The following is a 9867-nucleotide window of genomic DNA, read 5'->3' on the forward strand; positions in this document are numbered from 1 at the left end:
TTTTATTATATTGTTCACTGTATCTTACCAAATATTGAAGTACTGATCCGGCGTACCTAAACCAAAATTCTAATCCGCCACTGTGGGGTGGCTGCCGGTGAAGAATGGAACTTGCTTGAAGGCAAGCTCACGCATTACACGGATGAAGTCGCCGGCGTACATGGGTGGAACTTGCTTGAAGACAAACGTGGGTGGAGCCAAGCTGCCACCGGTCAGTGCCTCACATTGGTCCGTTCCCTTCGTTAGTGCAATATAAAGATTGGATTATTCTATATAGTACCTTTTATTCAACATAATCCAATCTTATTACATCCAGAATAAATAGATGTCCATATCCAGCTAGATCCAAATCCAATAGAGTTAAAATACCAAAGTTCAATTGGATTTGGATTATACCTAATCAATTCCCAGAGTACGATATCTGGAGTTTTTCCGTGACGGAACGAAAATTTTAGACTTCACTTGAGCAAAGCAAGGCCCACGAATGCTGATGGCCCAGAAGAACGTACCAGCGCGGCCGATCACGAGATGCTCTTGTTTGGCAATTTCTCGGGGATAGCATATCTGACTTCTAGAGAGTTTATAATCAATTTAGATCAATTTGCAACTGCAGGGGCGCACCACTGCACAGCACTTACTCTTTTTTTTTTCTGAACCGCAATGACTGGCTTTCTTTGATGCCCTTGCCTGTCATAGATATGAGAGATTAGTTAATCACTACGCGCCCCCAGAGTGAAATGTAAAAATAACTCCCAAACAGGATTGGATGAATGCGTCTAATAGTAGAACCAACGCTCCCGACTGCCTACTGCCTTGCTACCGTCATATCCTAGGGCAAAGTCAGCAGCCATAGCAGTAGAAGAGCACCATCCATCACTCAGGCAGTCAGCCTCAGGCAGCGAGACCAACAAATATAAGACAGACGGTGACTACAATTACAATCAGAACTCAGAAGTCCACTTTTCAAATTTGTGCCGACAACCCTCACACACACATACATACACGCACTCCAGAGTTTTACGAGGTACCCATCCTGGAGCCCGGAGAGCGCTGGGCACCTCTACACTGTCTTATGGATAGTATGTATGGAAAAATTAAAGGGGCAGTATTCCCGCGAGCGGGTGAGATCGTCTTCCTCAGGATTGTGTGGGGCTGGCTGTCACACAGCAAAACCATTTCTTCTGCAAATGCAAAGAATACCATTAATGACAACTGTAAAGATCATGAGCGTGCAAGCGTTGTCATCAGGTGGAGTTCAAACAAGACCACTGATCCAAGTCATGAAGAAACATACCGAGTTCGGCTTGGCAGCGTAAGATTCCACCCTCTCGGTCCTGGTGTCCTTGGAAGGAGAATCAGTCTCCTGTCCATTGCCACCCTTCTTCTCATCTCTGGCTTTGTTGAATATCACTGTGAATCCATCAGCGGAAGCTGGGTCGTTCACGTCCCATTCACCGAACTTAGGCAAGGGGCGACCTGATTCCTCCTGGAAACAACACCATTACCCATGGTAAAAGGGTGAATCAACTCGTAATTTTGTACTGAGACGAGAATAAGGGTGAAAAACTGCAATATGTTGCTGGTGCCCAAGCACAAGCAACAGCTGTTATCAAAAATCAAAAATGCAAAGCTCGCAGCAGCACGCAAAATATATATACTGAGTGTGACTGTGCGACTGTGTTATCTACTAATAATAAAGTAAATACAGGCTTTAGCAAGCAGCAGCTTGCCGTCATGGTAGATGGTACAAAGGAGACCATTGAGGAAAAAACAGAAACATAAATCAAATGTATCATAAAAGACTTTGGTAGTTGGGTTCCACTAATTATGCTGGTATCCTATTGCAGGGCAGATGCATCTAATAATGGCTGTGCTACATCATATCCAGGCATCTTGATGATGGGAATGATGATGCAAACAAAACAAAATATTCAGGAACAGGCAGAGAATAGTCTTGCAGCAATCATGAGTTATATATGTATTCTGATTACAAACATAACATGCCACCATCACCATGGGAGAATATTAGCGGCTCAAAGCAGTGTTACATGGACACGGGTGCGGGTGTCAGTGTCCGACTCGGGTGCGGGTGTCCGATTCGTTAGAATTTTTGGGGACACGGCAAATAACACTTGGAATCCGACACGGGTGTCGGAATCCGACACGGGTGCGGGGTATCCGACTCGGCAAAAAAATTAAGACACGGGTGTCCGGGTAACACAGGCTCAAAGTTCATTAGCACCAAAGACATTGTCTACAAAGTTATGGACTTATTATGGCGCAAGCATATCTTGAAAGTTGACGGTTCATATCCATCAGAAAGAGAGATCCAACTGACAACAATAAAGACTTGGCCAAATTTGATCTGGTAAGATTGAGATGTTGAACAGCTTCATGGGAAGATTCAAGATTCAGCTGTCGTGCTGAAATTTACAGGCATGATTCTTTCGGCAGCCTTTTAAAATAGGAATTAGGTTCATCCTTTATATGAAGGACAGGCTGCAGAGTCACTATTTGTATTTGCAACAGATTAATTGATCACTGAGTTATACTACAAAAACAAGATCCACCAGTATCTTCCTTAAGGACAACCAACTACTCCATTATGAAACCAATAATCAAGTGCAGCGTCACTATTTGCATTTGCAACAGATAAATTGATCATTGAGCTAATATAATATACAAACGAGATCCATCAGGACCTTCCTTTGGGACAGACTATTGTTCCATTATGGAACCAATAATCCAGTTTCATAATGCTGCAAACCACACTTGCCAAGCATGCTATTCAGAAGAATAAGGAGCATCAATGTAATTTTACTTACTAAACTACTACCTCCATTTCAAATTATATGTCATTTTGGCTTTTCTAGGTAAATAGAGTTTGCTATGCACCTAGATATAGACTAGTCTAAATACATAGTAAAAAATTATGTATCTAGAAAAGCCAAAACCACCTATGATTTCAAACGGAGGGAGTAGCTTTTATTTGAACTAGTAAGGCATCAGGCCTCTTGAACGATAATTACCCCTAATTCTGCAAGGTTCAGCATGTGGGAATAAAAGGTCTATCTCTGCACACATTCAGTGAACAGAAGCTCCTTCCAAAATCATGCACCCATCTCCGTCAATTCCAATTTACATCTCAGCATCTGCATTTTCAATGCAAACCTCAAATAATTTTAACATGTTGATCTAATCTTCGATCAATAAAACTCCCAGCCCAAGGTACTAACCACAACTGTAGCAAACAAAGAATTCAAACCTCTCATGCTGAATTTCTAATTCTGCGTATACGCGCCAGCAGGTAAATTTTAATCCTGGACCACGAAATGTTTTTTTTTTCAGTTACAGCAAAACCTTGCACTATTCCGTATGAAGCGCTCTCATCCCAAGCAAAAAAAAAAGGAAGAACGCCCACCAATCCGGCGGAACGGGACGCCTCCCTACACAGGTCCCCCCAAGACTTCGAAGGAGTAATGGATCATCTGAACCCCAGCACAACTACACAAGAAAAAAGATATCATCCCACCAGCAAATCCTATTGCATCCTGCGCAAGAGCGTTCCCCCATCCCCTACTCCATCACTCGAGCTGCATATACCAACAAACAGAAGAAACAAATCTCTGCTCCAAACTATCTGCACCGAAATTCATCGCAAGGAGCGCCTCACCTCGATCCAGAGAACAAACACGAACTTCACAAGGTAGCATCACCGGGAGCGGTGATAAAAAAAAAAGAAAAGAAAAGACACCCACACCGGCAAAGCCAGTCGAGAGCAGCAGCACTTACCGCCATGGATGGACCGCGCCGAGCAGAGGTCCCGATCCGCCGGGAAAGTGGCGCGCTCGCGGGTGGGAGGCGACGACGGCGGCGGCGGAGACGAAGAGGAAAGGCAGGGGCGCCGCGGGGGATAAGAGCGGAGACGAATCGAGGTGGAAAGGAAGGGAGAGAACTTGTACTACCCCCGAGTGGAGGGAGTATTTCTCTCCTCCCCGTAAAAAAGGGGGAAATAAAATAAATTACTAAAAAGAAAAGGAAAAGGGCGCCGGAAAAATGGGCTTCTACCCGGCTGTTCTCGGGGCCCGGGCGGCGCGCGCTCTCCTATATGTGAGCCACGCGGCCGGCTGGGCCCGCGCGTCGGCGGGAGAGGCCCGGGGCGGTGGGTCCGGCAGGCAGTGAGCGCGGGTGGGGTTTGACGGGGTGTCTATTCATTGCTCGATTTTCTCAGATCCAATTGCAGAAGGATTGTTTGTCTTCTCCATCCCGCTCCGCGTCCTCCGCCCCCGCCCCTTCGTCCGCCCCGGCCACCAACCACTCACCGCCGGTGCATCCTCGCCCTCCCCTAACCTCTCCGGCGCCACACCCCCGCCCGGGACCTGGCCTGGCCGCCGGCACCCACCACCCCGGCCGGTGGCGGTCCGCCGTGCCGCCTCGCCACCCGCCCACGCACCACCGCCGGTCGATTCCTTCCCCCCCACCTTCTCTTCTAGGTCTGGTGGCCTTGGACTCCTCCGTCGCCGCCGCCACCACCTCCAGCAACCCCGAACCATAAGGTCCACCGCCGCCCTCCACCACTCCGGCCACCGGCGACCTCGCCGGCAGCCGCTCCCCCCACCAACCACCCCTCGCCGCCCACCCCCTCTCCCTCATGTAGCTCGCAACCGCCGCCGCCCAAGCCCCTACCCCGAAGTCCGGCCGCCGCGCTCGCCGGGGAAGAAGCACAGTAGCAGTGGCGCTTTCTGCGACAACACGCATCGCACCTGCGTGCGATAAATAGACGCCCCGAGTTTGACCGGTCGGAGTGGGGGAGCGGCCGGCGACAAGGACAGGGTGGAAACGCGAGGGCGGGGGCGCACGCAGGGTTTACCTAACCGGTGGGAACCGGTCCGGCCCAAATTCAAAATTTAAATTTAAATTCAAAAAAATGAAAAAATTCCTAAAAATACTTCAAGGTGCGACGAATTTAATGGTGTCAAATTTTCTCAAAAATTCGTTCATTTAGTATAGTTTGCGGGGATTTGAAGTTAAACAAAAAAACGTGCATACAAAAGCATACAAATATAATGTAAAAGTAGTACAAAAGAGACTTGGAGGGTTCATTTAGACTAAAATATATTATACAAACATTTATTTAGTATACTTTGCGGGCATTTGAATTTAAACAAAAAAAGAAAAAAAATTGAATTTGACCGGTTACCAATCAAACCGACCGGTTACCAGTCAAACCGGTCGGTATACCGGTTAGAACTGTTTCAACGGGGGAATTTGAATTCAAATTTGCGTTTGTCCAGTTCCGATCGGTAACCGGACTAACCGGTCCGGTTACCCGGAACCGAACTAACCGGTCCGGTTAGCCGGAACCAAACCCCGGCGGTTTTGGGCGACCGGTCGGAAAATTTAACTCTGGGCGCACGTCGGTGGTGGTGGTGGCTACTACAAGCGCGCCTCGCTGGCGCTCGGAATCTGTAGGCTGTGTAGGGAGGTTGTTTACTCCTACTTGGGGAGGGACACGCAAAAAAGGAAAAAAAAATCAGCTTGGTTATTTTTCTCCTTCAGGTTTGGTTGTGCGTTCGTGTTCGTGCCGAGGCTCTGAGTTTGCTACTACGTTCGTGCTAGTAATGTTTTCCCCCATTTGATTCCGTTTTTTTTCCCTCTCGCTAAAAAAAATGATTCCATTGCCGCGGGTGCCCAGCTAGCCAGGTCGGCGTGGCGTGCGGCCATTCTCGGCGGTTGTGACCGTGTGCCCCTCTGGACCGTCGGATCCGAGCTGGCTGACCCCCTCTCTCTATCTGGGGCTCCTGCTGCCCCATGCGCTGATCCGTGGAATGTCAACCGTGTGCCGTGTTTCTCCGAGGATATGACAGCTCCAAATAAAAGTTAGAACCGGACAAAGCTCCGCCGTGATTAATTAATAAGAAAAAAAAACTCCCCGCTACTCGAGGACTCAACGGGGCCGAAGAAAGAGCACGTCCGTCCACCGTCGTGCGTCCACACTGTCCCGTTCACACCCGTTGCTGTCAATCAATCACTTGCCAACTTGCCTCGATCCACGCCTTTTTTTTTACTTATATTTTTTGATACTCTCGCGCGGCTCCATCAGTTGCCAACTTGGCCCCCGTCGAGGCGTGGTGTGCATGGAGTAAAGCGGACGGCACGTCGCGCGGGGTGCGCTTTGTGTGGTGTTGATCACCCGAGTGTTAGCTGAGGCCTGACCGGCCTGAGGGAGGTGACCGTAACAAAAGCTCTCTCTCTCGAGCGCATCGCGTGTGTCCGCGGCTAGCTAGCTTTGACGGTTGACTGACTTGTTCCCTCTGGGTTGGCGTGCAGGGCTCGGCAGCGCCCACGAGTACACGACCAAGTCGTCGTCTCGTCCCGTCGTCCGTCGATCGATCCGGGCAGACGGTCCAGGAGTAGCTGGACACAGCTGGCGCTGCCTGCCTTCTAGGATGGCAACGGGTATATACCCGTCGGGTAGTGGCCACCCATACCCGTACCCGTTAAGATTAAATTTACCTGTCGGGTTACCTGTACTCGCATACGGGTAAGAAAATGATTCCATACCCGTACCCGTCGGGTAATTTTTATCCGTCGGGTAACCCACACCCGAAATCATACCCGAGTATTACATATAAATATTAGACATTCACATGAAAAATAAATCATTACAAGCTTCATTTCAACAAGTTAATGGCTCATATGGGTTAACATGAGTCAGAGAGGGTTCAACAATATATATACTAGGAGGGTTTAATTGGATTTGAGCTAAATTCATAGGTCATATGGGCTAAAATGAGTTAGATACTTAGGCTTATTTGTTTTTCCTGCGGGTATTTCTTACCCACGGGTAGGCGGGTATGGGTAGTATAAACCCACACCCGTACCCGCCATACCCAATGGGTATAGGATTTTGTCCAATAATATAACCACGGGTAGAAAAATCATTCCATACCCGCCTTCTTATCGGGTAAAACCCGTCGGGTACTCGGATTTCGGGTATCCATTGCCATCCCTACTGCCTTCCCCTCCTGCCGTTGTGCTCAGCTCAGCAGCCGCAGCAGCAGCGACCCGATCCAGCTTGGCGTTCCGTTCCAGCTGCCACGTGCGCGCGATCCTCGCTCACGCCAGCAGCATGGACGCGAGAACGGTAACGATCCACCGAACCAACGAACAAATTGCAGTCATCGTTCGGTTCGGCCCGGTCGGTCGGCATGTCAAGCTTTCTCTGGGCTCTCGCTCGCCTCGTCAGTTGGGTCAGGCTGCAGATGGTTCGTGATTGTACTGTCCGTCTCTTCAACTTTCTGGTGACTGGCTTCGTGAAATCGTGAGAGTGAGGTGACGAGCTAGCAGTAGGCAATGGATGAAGAGTCGGGGGGTTAGTTGCTGAAAAAGTTTGGATTCGGCTACTGTAACACATTTCGTTGTTATTTGATAATTAATATTTAATTATAAATTAATTAATATCATTAGATTCATCTCGTAGAAATCAGTTAGACTATGTAATTAATTATTTTTTCAACTGCATTTCATGATCTATGTATGTGTCCAAAAATTTAATGTGATAGATACTGCGCAAACTTTTTTGAGAACTAAATGCAACCTCCGGATGACAAGCGCCGTCCCGAGCATGCCTTCAAGGTTGGTGACGACTGATGACTCCGATCACTTATGTGCAGGCTTGTCTCAGTGCCAAGGTTGCACATTGTTTCGTGTCAACTTGTCAAGGCACCGTTTAGCTCCTAAAATTTTTTTTACAGTACTCGTCACATCAAATTTTCGAACACATATATGGAGCATTAAATGTAGTCGAAAAAAATAACTAATTATATAGTCTAACTAATTCCTACGAGATGAATCTAATAATATTAATTAATCCATAATTAGACATTAATTATCAAATAACAACGAAACGTGCTACAGTACCCAAATTCAAACTTTTTCACCAACTAAACTGTAGCACAACCGCCTAAATTAAACCGGCTTAAGTGCGCTAACTGTCATCTTAAGTGTTAATCAAGTCACCGCGCACTTAAAACGGTGTAATCCGGCAGACTGTAGGGTTAAGGATTGAAAAACACTAGAAGTTTCGCACAAAGACGAGCACAGATGATTATAAGCAGACAAAAGTTCTCAAAGTTAATTTACAATGCGGAGTTTTACAAACAAGTTTTCGTAAAATATCAGAGTTCAAAATGCAGCGGAAATTAAATAGAAGTTTAGTTTAGAAAAACAACAATAACTATGGTGACGTGAGGACGTCACATCGAGCCCAACGATGTGAATTCTGATTAGCTCCAGCCAGCAGTAGTTACTTGAAAACAGTGTGACAACAAACCCTGAGTATACTAATACTCAGCAAGACTTACCCGACATGGGTATACTTAGCCCACTTCTAGACATGCGAGCTTTTTGGCTCTGGAGTTTATTTTGCGGAAAAGCTACTAATAGTGGATCCTTACTTTCAATGTTTTAGCTCAAATTTAATTTCACAAGTACCAACTAGATTTGCCTGAATATCTAAAGCAAGCATGGTTGATCACATTATATTTTCTAAGAGTATCATAAACATATCTCATCACATTGCCATTCTCGTTCCACTTGTTTACTATGATGTGACAGAGAGATCAATGCTCTCATAACCGCGAGTCACGGCGAATCGATCCGATTTAACCTTGCAAGGTGGACCTAACTCACACGACACATGCAAACCACACCGGGCCACACGCGTCAGCTGTTCCCATCATTACCACGACATCTGAACTACGACTGCTAAAACCCAGGTGAAGGGCCCCTCATGGTGAACTCCCGGACAACCCGGAGGCGGCATCCAATCTGACACCCGCCATCATCCCATGCCCAGTGTAGCAGGACGGAATTCAAAGTATCGTCGTAGAGCGGTACACAGTTTACCGGTTTCGACTACCTCCTACTTCCGGTATGTGGTCAGTACTGTTCAATCCTTGATCAATAGTGCCAACAACGGTACGGTCCTCAATTGACACAGGCGGAGGCTTACTTTCCATCCATTTCATATCCAGAACCAATTCATCTCCGCCCGGTCTTCATTTCTCTTTCCTCCTTGATTCATTCTCAAACCACATTGCCACAAGTAACAAGATCTTAAATCTCGTGAGTGACAGGAATCACTCGACTTCTATCGAGATCCTACTTAGCAGAGCATTTCTATCGACACCTGCATACTAGTATAGACCCTCAGGTACATAGGGGGAGAACATACATACTAGGTTTCCATACAACTCCTAGAACGTAAATGCACAAATACTTAGATAAACATTAATATACTGAAATTAGGGGTTATACTCCGGGACTTGCCTAGGATTTGACACAAAGTCAGTTAGTTAGCTTTCACCGGCTGGACATCATCTCTAGTCCGAGCATGCACTTCCGACAGTCCTTCCATCTTCTGGATGCGTTCACCATTCACCATCTTGGGGTTCGATTCCGCCATCACGTGCTTCATGCCCACACGTTGTCCATCTAGCGTATCTAAATGAGATGCATCGATGCAGATGTATGAATGCAAAGTTCCGAGTTGCTCAGCAACTTAGGTGTTATTATTTTTCCTACAACAACTAGGAACCAAAGTAAAGGTACTGCAAAAATTTCAACTCATGAAACACAGTATAACAACTTGGAGAAATAAAACCATTTAACTTAGGCATTAATCAAGATCTATTTCAAAACCTAAGTTAGGAGTGAGGACTGACCATCAAATTTTTATACAAGACTACTCTACTAGCATATAGATTACTGGCCAAAAATCAGAACCAGCACATGCATACAACTTGAGATACAATAAAAGATACCTATTCCTTGTATTTTAAATAGAGCAAAAACTGTTAAGAA

At 46.6% G+C, this 9867-nt stretch overlaps 1 protein-coding gene across 2 annotated transcripts; it reads right to left on the minus strand.

Moving 5' to 3' along the window:
• Positions 1–877: 877 nt before the first annotated feature.
• Positions 878–3994, minus strand: LOC120670034 (protein NOI4-like). 2 transcript variants are annotated; one of them, XM_039950003.1, is made up of 4 exons: positions 3793–3994; positions 3030–3152; positions 1295–1486; positions 878–1181 (listed from the first exon to the last, which is right to left on the minus strand). In XM_039950003.1, exons 2-4 carry the CDS (start codon positions 3051–3053, stop codon positions 1137–1139), a joined length of 261 nt encoding a protein of 86 aa, XP_039805937.1. In that variant the 5' UTR covers positions 3054–3152; positions 3793–3994; the 3' UTR covers positions 878–1136. The 2 variants fall into 2 exon arrangements, with proteins under 2 accessions (XP_039805937.1, XP_039805938.1); XM_039950004.1 differs by lacking the exon at positions 3030–3152 and having other exon boundaries at positions 3793–3985.
• Positions 3995–9867: the final 5873 nt, after the last annotated feature.

This window comes from Panicum virgatum, chromosome 4N (assembly GCF_016808335.1).
Source record: "Panicum virgatum strain AP13 chromosome 4N, P.virgatum_v5, whole genome shotgun sequence".
Classification (NCBI taxonomy): Eukaryota; Viridiplantae; Streptophyta; class Magnoliopsida; order Poales; family Poaceae; genus Panicum; species Panicum virgatum.

Bases quoted from the DNA above. Each gene is read 5' to 3' on its own strand.
- LOC120670034 (XM_039950003.1), bottom strand. From the start codon at position 3,053: ATGCTGAACCTTGCAGAATTAGGG. The intron at 1,487-3,029 runs GTAATTATCGTT...TGTTGTTTCCAG, and splicing joins TGAACCTTGCAGAATTAGGG to GAGGAATCAGGTCGCCCCTT. The intron at 1,182-1,294 runs GTATGTTTCTTC...TTGCATTTGCAG, and splicing joins ACGCTGCCAAGCCGAACTCG to AAGAAATGGTTTTGCTGTGT.